General features: G+C 38.1%; 1 protein-coding gene across 1 annotated transcript in view; it reads right to left on the bottom strand.

Annotated features, from left to right (window-relative positions):
* Positions 1–9,664: 9,664 nt before the first annotated feature.
* LOC146616583 (calcitonin gene-related peptide type 1 receptor) overlaps positions 9,665–13,895 on the bottom strand; it is a 28,184-nt gene continuing 23,953 nt past the window's right edge. The window contains exon 13 of the mRNA XM_085375301.1: positions 9,665–10,373. Within this exon, the coding sequence (XP_085231427.1) occupies positions 10,152–10,373 (222 nt within the window). The 3' untranslated portion in view covers positions 9,665–10,151. The remainder of the gene's footprint in view (positions 10,374–13,895) is intronic.

Raw genomic sequence — 13,895 nt, 5'->3', positions numbered from 1 at the left:
TCAAATTAGCCTCTGACATTTCTATGTAGTTGCAACACAATATTTTGTCTGCAACGGTACAAGTTTGAATAAAACCGCATGCATACAATACAATAATACAGTATGCTCTGCTGGTACTTTATATTAATTTTTTTAGTATATTATTTGTTAAGCTCTAGCTCTGCTGTTTCATCCCATCACTGTACTGTAGTACTATAGTATTTCTTTGTTTGTTTCTTGTGCTTCTGATACTTTAATTTGTGCAAGTTCATTGCCAGTTTTCACCTCAACTTAATTTGAATTTAATATGAATGAAACAGCAACAATTTTTTCAATGTTGAAACCTGAAATAGCTGACTCTAAAGATAAACCAATAGATGTGTGGTGGCACCAACTATTATACAATATAGTTATTTCTCAGTTGATATTTAACTCCTCTCACAAACTCTAACTCACTGACATTAATTATGTCTCTCAAACATTTCCTCCCCTTATACCGTCACAATGTCACGGTGTCCTTGCACACCAAAGTACCCCCTTTGAGTGTTTCCCAAGGAATGTGGAGGCTTGATGAACCCCTCATGTCACATGGCCAGAGAGAGAAGCGACCCCAAGATTCTCAGATATCTGCACCTGTCTATACCGTGAAGCAAAGTAGCCCCAACATGTACGCTGCAGGATATAAAGAGAAGCCTGGGGAGATAATCACAGCACAAGGGAGGAGTGCATGAAGGAAGGGGGTGGGGGGTCAGACAGAGTCAGGCTCAATTTCCTGGTATATTATAGTGCTAAAGTAATAAGTCAGATTTCCCAGATAGTGTCCTATTAAAACCAATTTGACTAGCCACAGGAGGATAAACTCATTTATTAAATACAGTAGGATGAATATTTCCCAACGTGAACTTAAAATGAACCGCAGACTGACTTATCGTTTGAAGCACTAGACAGAATATTTGATCACAATAGCTTTAAGCTAATGTAGCATGCCCATGCCATCATAATAAAATGCTAGAATGCTAAAATGCTGTCAAACACAATACTCACCCTGCCTACCATCTCAGTTTTGCACAAGTGTCTAATAGGAAACAAGTCTACCTGAACCCTGTTTAATGCAAATCTATTCACATTTTAGTCTTCAACAAAGTGACCAATCACCCACACGACTAACATGGCTAAAAGAAATGGTTTAGAATGAATTAGCAAGAATGTAAAGCAGCTAAAATTAGCATGTTGGCATGTTACTGAACTGCTCAATCCAGGAGTCCGAAGTGCAGCTAAGCCTTTAATTGCCTCACTCAGACCATCCTTGAGGCATATTAATTGCTACACTGATGAAATGAAGGTCAAAGATTGACAAACCGAGTAACTGTTTTAAATGCTGCTACTGTACTGATGAACATTTCAGTCTTTATATAGGAAACGGTCTCTTGGGGTTAAAAACTCCATGCATTTATTCCATCATATATCTAAAGGCACGAGTTTCCCATGATTGCTAAAAATATATGGTCACATCATCTGTTTCAATGTGTATTATCTAACCCCATGTCAGACATAAAACGTTCAGATTTGGCTATATGGGATCCCTGTGAAAGCCCCAGAGGGAAGCTGAAGAAAAGGATGTTTAGGCTGTGTCTCTGATCCTCCTTCCCAGGATAAGTGAGTCAAATGACTCCTCCTATAGAGGAATGCATGAATATACGGATGCATGGAAAATTACAAAAGCGATGGATGGATTAAAGGTGAAGCCACAAAACAAAACTAATACAGTTTGTCTTTATTTCTCTTCTTTATTTTTATCTGCATTCCTAAAAGAGTAAATCAAACGAAAGTGTTCTTATTAAAAAATTGTCCTTTCTTTGACATTGATGAATCTCCCTGCATCTCCGTATAAATATTTGAGGAACAATGCAGATCGTGTTGATATATGGTAGGTGTGGGAGTTATCCGTGCTTCTATGACACAGACTCACCCTACACTCAGCCTACATTCTTTAAAATCTCGCCTGTGTGACCTGCAAATATTAAATTGTGAGTTCCCCCTAACGTAAACAAACTTCTTTGGCCTCTTTCCAGTGTCTCTTCTGCTGTGTGTATATACAGCAGCTATCAGTATCAGTCAGGGTAAATGTTTCCATTAAGCCAAAGACCTCCTGTTGTTCCCATTTCCTCTGCTGTCATGAAGGGGTGCATGTTGGGGGGCGATTAGATAGTGACGAGCGCACACATCGGCGCCCCTCCACATCCTTTGCAGTTTTGTCAGTGATGTGCAGTTTCGGGGTGTGGACTGTATTGTTGTGGTGAAATGAATGAAGAGGGTAACTGGTTTTCCTTAATGGGAAGCTCATGTTGTTGCCATTCTTGCTATGCAAAGCCGAAGTACATTTTGGTGTAATGAGGCAACGGCTGTTTCAAAATGAAATTCTCACTCATTTTATGGTTTCAGTTCAGTTTAAACCAAAAGCGTGACAGTGTCATTTTGGTGCAGCGGTGACAGTTATGTATGATGTTGGTGCTGAGTAGGTAGCATATGGTGGATCTTTCAGCTAGCAAAAGCTGTCTTGTGAAAAGAAAGGTTATTGGAGCAGCAACCGGCAAAAGTTGCCAAGAACACCAATAATGTCTAGTTTTTTAATGTAAAGGAGCAGTAAGAGCACATCTAATTTAAAAACAACCCTTTGCTAACAACATCATTTGTTGTTCAGCTATATCCTATTGAGCTTGTTACAGACTGAATCTGGACTATTTACATTCATCCACTGATTTCAGAATTTACTCCATTTAACAGCCATTCATTTCATTCAGTAAACTTAAACTGAAAGCGAGCCTTTATTGTGGCTGATGACAGGTCTCAACACAAAGCAGAAACACCGTGACTAAACTGAACCTAAACTAAACTGGGAAACAGATACTGATAAACTAAGGAGACTCAGAAAACCATGACGATGATTGTACAGACTGGCCGTGAGGACATGGAGGGTAGGAACACAGACGACATGACACAGACCGTATGAAACACAGAGACTAAATACACATGAGGGATGATCAGGGGAAGTGGCCACACATGGGAGCACAGCTGACACACATGAACCTAACGACAGGACGGGAGAAGTGAAACTGAATACACTGACATTGAATACAGACTTTCAAAGTAAAACAGGAAACATGGAGATTAGACATGACATGAACTAAACATAACCACGCAGACATGACGCATGAACCAGGGAGACTTAGTACAGGGGGAGATGACATAAACAACTAAGGAACAAAGGACTAAACAGCAATCTCAAAATAAACTAGATGAGCTAAACTAGGGCACAAATTAATACAAAAGATACATAAAACTCAAACACTGGGTCACTCGACCCAGGACCATGACAGTGCAATAACAAGTTTGTACCTACAAACTTCTTGACATCTGTTACGTGTGCTCAGTGGGAACCTTCTCTCATCTGTGAAGTAAATGAGGTGCCAGCAGTGGACCTGCCAGTTTTAATGTTCTCTGGGAAAAGCAAATCACGCTGCACTGTGCTGAGCTTTGAACACAGGTCCCAAGGAAGGACCTCATGTCACCCTGATGGAGGCTGATTCTGACAGTTTGTTCTGAAACACAAAGGAACAGATGCAAGTCCTGTTTGCCGGGTTGATGCTCATCTGTGGCCCTGGTTTATCTCCTCTACAGCATGTATAGATGTATCATTTTAGAGGAACTGGAGTACCAGTGCTATCTCAATGGGCTGCAGGTACCATCTCATGCTAGTATTTGTCTCATACATTAGTAGAAAGTAAAAATAGGAAACAATTAGTCAGGATAAGGAGTGAGCAGGCTACCAACTGCAAAACCATTTCTTTTGATCTTGTCGTTTCCTCTCCAGTGGACAGACATGTTGGTACCTGTTTCTTTTGCACCAAAGGATGTCAAATTGATTCACAATGACTAGTGCTGCCTAACTGGACAGCTTGACATCCCCTGAAGTTTAACAGACTTGTTCCCTAATTTTATTTTTGTTATTTATGCTTTGAGCCATTTATATGAAATATAGCTCATTTGGGCGAAGGTGCAGAAGAAAGTACACAATGTCAAAAAGAAAATAAAAAAAAACACAACTCCCTGTTGTGCACTGTGTGGAGTGTACAGCTGTACCACAGCTTTTGAGGCTAAGTGCAGGTGACAGGAACCTAAAGCAGTCTCTCCCCCTTTTTTCAGCCAGTAGTGTACATAGTTACTTATTCAGGTCACGTAAGAGGGATACAAGCCAGAAGCAGCAAAGAAAAAGACATGAAATGTCTGCTGACATATAACTACAGGAATTGTGTTTCTTAACAATTCCTCACCACTGAGGGAAAATTATATTTTTAAAACTTTTGCCCAGTTGGCATGTTGTGGCTTTGAGCGAACCTGTCTTGCCACATGTTGAGCCAGATAAGGGTCATAAAAAATTCCATATGTCAGCTTGGGCTGTTGTAAGCAGTGGGGCAGTAAATGTGTGGTGCCGGGAGTCTTAATTGGACAAAGCAGGATGCATACTGTAGAAGGCTGGATTTTCTTTACCTTTATAGTGTTTTACAGTTTTGTACTCATTTGAGTAGACAACTTTGTTTAGCAGAATTTAATGCTTAAAAGTATAGTGTGCTGCTAAAGTGCACACTCTCAGTAGCATCAATATAATCTCTCATAGTCTCATAAATAATATTATACCGCTAAATATTCCATTAAGACCTTGCTTATTTGAAATATTTATGAACATTATACCAAGAACAGCATTAGTAGCATTAGGGTTGTATTCAGTGTTAAGCCCTACATTGTCTCGATTTGCATGAACATTAATTCCAAATTAAAGAGTAAATTCACTGAGACGTGGTTTGTCAATGGAGCTTATACACATAAAAACATGCTAAGGTTATGGATGGCTGATGTTTGTAATACATAATCAAGGTAAATATCTGTTAAAAAACTCATATTTTCATATTTTAAAGTATGTATTGCTCAGTTTTCCTAGTCAGTGTTTAAACAGATCAGAGCAACCCATGCTACTGTCATTATACTGATGGTACCGCAGCTTCCAGCTGGATTGACCATCAGCCAGCAGCCATGGACCAAAATCTGTGAGGAAACCTACACTTAGTTCAGTCGGTGCCATGAAGAATTAAGACAGTTCTAAATGCATAAGACATGACAGGTTATAGATTTGTGAAAAACGTATCAAACTATCAAAGTGCGGGACCATGAATCATTTTTCACTCTATAAAATTCAACTTGTCTGTGCAATGTTAATAAAAAAAATATATTATTGCACCTCATGGTCTTTCTGTACTTTGCAACACTTTCAAGTTTTGTGCACTTAGTCACCTGTTAATATGTTGCTCATAAACTAGGTTAAATTAAGTAATTTGTATTAATATGGTGTTAGTCATAATCTCCCATTATCACATGATTTTTTTAATAGACTCTTCAGAAATTACCCAACGCTTAAGGGATTCGGGAACGGAACAACATAAAAAAAAATGAAGCTTGTTTGTTCGCTTTTACGGTTTCAGTGGGGACTCTTTGGCAACATAGCAGATGTTTCTCATTACAACAGCCCCCACTACAGAGTCCCAGACGTGTCAAACCAACTACACAATTCAGTTACACTGTGTTCTTTTGGGATGTTTCACTTCAACACAAAACTCATAAATCAAGTATATAGTAGATGGGACAAGTGAGAATGATATGAAATGTTACACCAAAGTATTAAATTGAATAGATTTGCTTGAATGGCTGTAGAATGATGCAGGCGAGAGTTTGCAACCTGAACAGGACTTTTTATGGACATTGTACTGCAGTTTGATGCAGGTCTTTAGCTTGGGTATCTTTTGCTAATCATACAGTCAAATTAAGGAAACTGGTGGTTAGAGACTGTGGCACAACCATAATTATTGTTACTGTTGCCTTTGAGAGACAGTGACTAGTCTACAACCACTTGCAGTCAGTTGCTATCTTTGAAGCAACCTCAGTGCATAAAGTCAGTCTGCTTAGTTTGTCATATCTGTTGCCATCTCACAGAAATTCACTGTTTACATTCAGAGTCCAGCCAGAACCTCAACGATTTTAAACAGAAGTTCAGAAATTCCTCCACAAATTCTGATGCAGTTGCTGCAGGACAGCAATTTAACTATTGCAAAGACATTGCATTGTATACTAATATAGTATATTGTGTATCTACATACTGTATTAGTATGTAGATACACACAAGATAGCGACATTGTCTAATTCAGTGAAATAATAAAAAAAGAGACATTGTACGTAAATATATGTGTATATACGTTCTTCACATCCAGAGAATAAAACAAAACCATTTACATTCAAACAGCAGTGTGAAGTCAATGTGTCAAGACTACCAAAGTTAGATACAGTACAGTATAAACAAAACCTACAGACATAGTCCTCAATACATTTGTCATACTTTACAACATTTTACCAAGTGTCATCGGGGACATCACAAATCCTTTGGAGAGTCATATGAAAACATTTCACACATAAATACACAACTTAAATGATACACAAGATTTACTACATTTACCAAAAGCCTATGGCGTTTCCACAAATCTGAAATTACTTTCATCAATGATTATGAGGCATTACTACACAATAAATGACTATTTATGGATGCTTTATAGCTTTCCCATTGTACATGAATCACGTGCTGCAAAGCAGTACAGCGTCAACCATACATGCAGATTGTATTGTTTATGTTTAAATGAAGAAACTGTCCTGCAGATATGATATGATAAAACTACAAACTGTATGTTGGATATTAAAGCCTGATCTCACATAGAATCAATACAGAATGAAAACTGAGAACATATGACGCAAACTGATTGGTTTTGCCTCAAACATTAACCACTTACTAATAATGTTTCTTAAAAATATGCCAATTCATTGTTTAGTGTAGAAATAAGTGCTTTAAGTCACAGCTGTATTAAAGACTGACAATGGAAACATACAACAGTTATCATACATAAATGAATAGCCAGCAATGTAAATGTATTGACCTTTTCATTGGTGGTTATTTCAGATATCCATGAGATTTTTCACAAATGAATCTTATGAAAGAGTTACTACCATTAAAAAAAATAAAACACAGACAGTGGTTGAATGCTTTCATGAGTATACTGTACTCATTTATACTGTATATATAAATCATGCATACGCACACTCACACTTGTCCCCTTTGCAGAAATGTTAGATTTATAAAATATTTACATTGACTGATAGTGACGTGTGTTCCCAGCATTATGGAAAATGTGTTAAAATGATTTACAGTGAAGAGAAAAAAGACAAATAAAAAAAAGAAACAAAAGTTCAAAGAAGGTTCTGTGATGTGAATGAGAACACACATTTCTCAGTAAATGCTTTCAAACTGTTTTATCAGTACACATTTTTACAATTTTTAGTGTTTTGTGGTGTAAAATGTGACAAGTTTATCATGTACACTTCTTAATAAGGCTGTGTGCAGACTAGCATTAGCACTGTGCTAAAGCAGAGGGCTCTTTCCAAAAAATAAAATCATATACCTTAACCCTTAATGTCTTCTTTATACCTCACTCTCGGGGAATAAAATACTTTTAGCCTTTAAATAAATTCCAAAAAGAAGAGTAAATTGTGCGTTTTCATCCCTGGTCACAAAATATTGACATTCTATCAGATGTCACTGCGTCCCATACAGAAATAATAGTAGTAAATAGTAAAACTACCAGGCATAGGAAGGGACCAAGTTTTAAATTCATAACCCTGCATGTATAAAAAATGCTCTAAACCAGTGTGGTTAAATACAACACCAAGAGCTCCTCTACAAGTGTCAATATGTGATGATTTGGGGACAAGAGACCCCTTAAACTAGGTGTGTTGTAGTACCACAAGCTTGTAAGGATTGGAGACTCCAGAGGCTTTGACAAAACATCAGTATTTCATCCCTGGGAATAAGAGTAGGCTAAATTAATGCATGCATTTTTATCCACTAATCACTATAAAGATTTGGTTCACTGAGGTAAGAAGGGTTTTGCCCCAGGTAGGATTCATATCAAAGTAACTGAGAAAGCACCAGTCAGACCTAAAACAAACAGGCAGTGGAAGTTTTGGAGATTTGTATAATTTGCTCATGCATGAAAATAAGGAACGCTATTCCTTGACACTTCACACAGATCTAATGCTTCTCCTCTTTTGCCATTTTTAGTGTCTTCAGTGTAGCAGGACAGGTTAGTGGACATTAATGTTGCTTGCTTCATTTTGCATCACGATTTTGCCTGCTTCTATTGCACTTTCCATTTTTTATGTGCAAACTGATTATAAGATCACTAAACTCAAACGTTCATACTGGCCTTAAGATATTGTTTCGTAGCATGACTATCCTGTAAAAAGACGGGGACAAAATGCAAAAGTAATCCCACCTATATCAGGATTTAGCGGCCTGAAGTTTCTTACAAATCGGTAAGCTTTTTAGTACAGATAGTACACTTGCTAACATTAAGATACAGATTCAGTTTAGGTAGAAAAGAATAATGTGTACTGGCTTCAAAGAAGATGGAAGTGAATCTACCGTAATTTCTAACGGTTGCACTATAAAGAAACAGAAACATGGCTTTGTTCATTACACAAGAGGAATTAAATCTTTCTCCTCTTTCATGCGAACATTAATAATTGTGGTCTTCTTCAATTTGATTTAATTTTCTTCCTACTACGGTACTGGAAAAAGCAGCACGTCATCCAATTAACTTCCTGTATTCTGTCTGAAAACTGAGTACTGTTGACATCTTAATTATTTTTAAATGCTTTATGAGGGGTAAGGATAAAGACAGCAGTAAAAGTAAATGTGATGTGTGCTTAAAGGAGCCAAGTCTTTAAATAAATGCTGCATTTCATTTGCCTTGGAAGTTGCACATCAGAGTGGGGTGTGATGTCACTCCTGAGCCGGGTGCGTCCTAGCGGCGTTCTGCTCCTTCGCAAGGTAGAGCCATTCACGCATGACTAGCAATATAGCGCTTTGCTTATTTTATAAGCTGGAAAACACCACTGCTGCATGTTCACACACAAAACGTGGTCAATGCTCTGAATATGGCTTATTCAGCAATATAAGCTTTACAGATTACATGCACTGCTATACTGGATTGTAAAATCGTTGTTGGTGGGAATTCTCCAACCTTCCGAATTGGAAGTCAGATTTGAGGGGGGTGTTCCAGTTAAAAAACAAAAAACAAACTTTTGGTTGGGAAAATTCCAAGTTCAAATGAAACACACCATTGGCTGTCAACATTCAAATGTGGCTTCTCTTTGATAATATTCTGTAAACATTGCAACCATGTGGCCTAACTGATGCACACGTTAGTAAGGATCACTTGAGCAGGTGCAAACATCTTGACTAGAAATGAAGAGCGTGAGCTAGTGGTGCGAACCAAAATCGCCTGCATGAACTGCACACACAGGAACAAACACTGAAACAAAGAAAAGTTTTCTGTGCTGCTGGCAAGTTATATCAGTATTTAATTTTGAAAATAAAAAAAACAAACATGTAACATATAAACCTTTCATAAATACTGTATGATATTTAATCCATTTTCATTTAATAAACAAGAATATGTTGATAAATTAAGTTTAACATGTGAAAGATACAGATATGTTTAATACTTCAATATGCACATGTTAGACGTCCTATCTGATTCATTATTGATAATGAAAAAAATAAATGAGGCAGGCAAGATTTCTTGGTTTGGCACTAACTGTGTCAAAAGAATTTACAGTGTAACCAAAGGCCTTTTGTGCACAACATGAACCCGGGAGGATAATCAAGCAGTCAGTAATTATTGATTTAAAAATGATTTAGTCAGGCTGAAAGATCTGAAAGCATCGTAGTCCAAGTAAAGCAGTTCAGAGGCAAATTGTAGACAAAGCACAGCGCAGGAGTAGCTGTATCAAGCTCACCGTACAGTACAGTTAAAGGACCTGTGTTGGTGTGGATAAGAAGTCATAATTTCCTTCAGATGCATGACAGCCCGGATGGACAATCCTTTTTCCCCCTCACTCGTTTTCCTCTATGTATCTATGGGAAGTGGCCAGTTTTCCTGGATGGCGAGCTCCAAGCATGTGGCAGATTTTAAGGGTGATGGTGGGATGGACAGAGTCTGAGAGCACTGTTTGTGTCAGGCGAAGGGGCTGTCTGACTTGAGTATGGAGGCATCTGAGTCGTGGCAGCCTTTGCCGTTCATGTGTTCCGAGTGACCGTCGATGCTGTAGCAGCCCTGTACCTCAGTGATGGAGGAAGCTGTGTAGGAAGCTGAGCGCAGGGCATCCGAGTGGTTTCCTATGCTGCTGCCAAACTGGATATGATACTGGTTCCAGTGCCGCCTCAGAACAGCTTGGACCTGACCAGAGGGATCATATATCAGATATTAGCTGACAGGAAAGCTTTCAAAGGTGATATAAAGCCTGAGAGTTCAAGTGATAAGCCCAAAGTAATTTTGCATAAGATGGCAGAACAAAATACAAAAATAAATATTTAGATGTTTTTGGGGTTTTTTGCTTCGGTTTTTGGTTTATTTTTTGGCACCAGCTTCTCCATGCACATCTGTGAAAAGTCTAGGGTGACTTTCTGACAATTACACTTTTGTAAAATCTTAGCACAACATTGGTAAACAACAGTTAACAGAATTCTTTTACCCTTCAAGGGCCGGTATCCTGAAACATTTACAGCAGTGTCCCTGCTGCAACACACCTGAATAAAATTTGTAGGTCATTAGCAAGACTTGACTGTTTGCCAAGGTGGCAACCCCCAACCCTACTCAAGTATATTTTAATAAAAGTGTAAGTTTAAAAAAATAATAATTTTAAAACTACTTTTATTGCACAGTGTTCATTCACTCTTAAGCTGCTGTAACACAAATCAGATGGCTGAATTGCCACATCAGCCTATAGTCAAGTTCTATAGAGGTAAGTAACTACTAAATTTTATTCAGGTGTGTTGCAGCACGGACACGTGTAAAGATGTCAGGACACCGGACCTCGAGGACTGGCATTCAACAGCTGTGCTTTAGACAGAGCCAAAGTTAAGGTGAAGTTTTTGTCTTAATGTTTATATAGGCTAAAAGCTTTCTAGCTCCAATTGTGTAAGCATGAAACAACTGATTATCACATAGTCAGTGAAATAGTTTACTCAAAGACAATTAATTGATAAAGCGGTATAAGAAATTCATTGATGAATTTCTTAAATATGAAGATGATGATTGTATATTATCCGAAACTTGAAAAGTTGAAGCAGTGGTAGAAATAAAAATTGGTAAGCATTTTCACATTTTCTGATACTCGGGAAAGAAAATAGGAAAATATTCCCCTGCGAAGGACTGCATTTCTTCTTTTATCTGTGCTGATATGAAACCTTTAAAATGACTCATAGACATGATAACACCACTAAACAATGGACGTTGGATAGACGTTCAGATAATGTCTATATTGGGTCCATTGGTCCATGACCGATTCTGGACATCTATTCTGGATGTCCAAACAAGGTCCACAGTTTTGGCATCTAACCATGACCCAGCCTGGACGTTAATATGATGTTCAACATTTGAACTTTAGACTGGGTAATATTTTTGGAGGTCATGTGGATGTCTATGATAGGTGCAGGAAATTTACATGATTAATAAATTTATTATTTTTTTTATTTACAAATATCAAAATTGTTGTTATCAACATGATACATATAAATATATGGATTACTTGATTACATGATTTATTGTCTCTTTTTTTTTGTTTTGCTTGTTATTTTTAAAGTTCCAGTTTTGCTTTAACTGTTTTATTTATTTTAATTAATTGATTATTTTAATTTTAATTAACTTATTTGTTTGTACTATAAATAATCCATACATGGAAGTCATACGGACATCAACACAAGTATAATGGATGTAGACAAAAGACGTCGCTTGTTGTTACAAAACAACCCCTTCAGCGGACCAAAATTATACGTCCAAAAATGACTTCTAAAAGACGTCACTTTGCGCAGTGGGATATGCCTCTTATCACCTTAATCTATGAGAGAAAGCACATCTGTTTATTTCCCACATTTTAAATGTGATCTTAAAATTACTTCATCCTTTGGGATGTGATAGTCTCAGGAGCATTGTTGGTAAGCAACCAAGAAACAGCAGAGACATGGCTAGCCTAGCTTAAAGCTAGAAGTACCAAGTAACACAAGGGCTTTAGATGCTTTAGTTTTTGCTGGACGAACAACGGCAGGGCATCATGGAAATTTTTTTGCACAACTGTAATAAATTTGAGGGCAATTTGAGAGTCTACCTAACTCTAAAATAGTGTGCTGTTATGCTAACCACAGCATAATATTGATGTCTTCATTTTTTGGATGGTAATTCACTACTTGAGACTATTTGAACAATGTTTCTAGTAGACAATGGCAGATGCAGTAAGCATGTACTGAGGTTGGGGTTTGGCCAAGGCCTTAGGGACTTGGGCGAGGCAGATCTCAGTGCACTAATGAGAGGTGAAAGAATTGAAAAAGAGGGAGGAAGAGAGGGTACGAAAAGGAGAACAAACAGCTTGTGGGTTAGTAGGGCACATATATACACAGAGAACCAGGGGAGGGGTGCTTCTGTTTTCTAGTTCTTCATTAGATTCTTGTGACACAGAGACACTTTATTAGGGACATCAATTCAACTGTTATTTTGTAAAAATGCCTTATTAGTCAAACATATGGCAGCAACAGCATGTAGGCATTCAGACTGACAATCTGCTGAAGGGTCATGATTGTTGGTGCCAGACGGGCTGCAACCTACACAACCATCTCTAGAGTTTACAGAGAATGGTCCAAAAAGAGAAAATATTGACTGAGCAGGTGTTCTCTTGGAGAAAAGGCCTTGTTGATTTCAGATGTCAGAGGACAATGACCAGACTGCTTTCAGCTGATGGCAACAGTCACTCAAATAGCCATTCATTACAGCTAAGGGATGCAGTAGAGTATCTCTAAACGCAAATACTCCGAAACTTGAGGCAGATGGAGTGCAGCAGCACACGACCAGTTTTGGTAGCTAAGAACAGGAAACTGACTATGTTTCACACAGGCTCACAAAAATCAGACAATGGAAGATTGAAAAAGATTGAATAGCATCAATTTCTGCTGCAGCATTCGGATGGTAAGGTCAGAAATTGGTGTAAACAACATGAAAGCATGCAAACAATTCAGGCTGGTGGTGGTGGTCTGAGATATGGAGTGAGATATGCTTTCTTGTCACATTTTGGGCCCCTTGGTGCTAATTTTACAGCCAGACTGTTGTTGCTGATTATCCCCATCCCTCTATTGCCACAGTGTACCGCCTCCTAATGCCTGCTTCTAGCAAAGTAAACATGAGTTCACTGTACTGAAATGGCCTCCACATTGACCAAATCTATGTCTAACAGAGCACCTCTCGGATGTGGCAGGACATGTCACATCATGGATGTGCAGCAACAAGTCTGCAGCAGCTGTGTGATGGTTCCAGCACACTGGTGTATCTATTTCATAAATAGTTGAGGCACTCCTGAAAGCAAAACCTGGAACATGCATGATCCATTTCTTCACATAGCATTGTTTATCTTTCACTGTAAATTCTCTCTGAAGCTCTCTTTGAGAAAAACGTGTTTTGATTAAAGTGTCGTTCTATTGTGCCTTACTGAGTCAGTGTTTCTGAGTACAGAAATAACAATGCCACTTTTTCTTTGAGCGTATAATGAGCACAGGGTTAGGACACACTATGACAGTAAAATCACAAGATAAATATCAAAGGGAAGTTACTTAGTGGATCTTGTAAACCATTCACTTCAAGTCAAGTTCTCTGCAGACCAATTGCCTGCAAAATTGACAGTAATCAGCATGTAGCTCATGGCTGCTTGCTAGCAGC

Source organism: Diplotaxodon limnothrissa, linkage group LG16 (genome assembly GCF_057381915.1).
Source record: "Diplotaxodon limnothrissa isolate DT_005_m linkage group LG16, D_limnothrissa_male_GT1.1, whole genome shotgun sequence".
Lineage (NCBI taxonomy): Eukaryota > Metazoa > Chordata > Actinopteri > Cichliformes > Cichlidae > Diplotaxodon > Diplotaxodon limnothrissa.
Note: the sequence above shows the minus strand (reverse complement) of the source record. Positions and strands in the feature narration are given on the sequence as shown.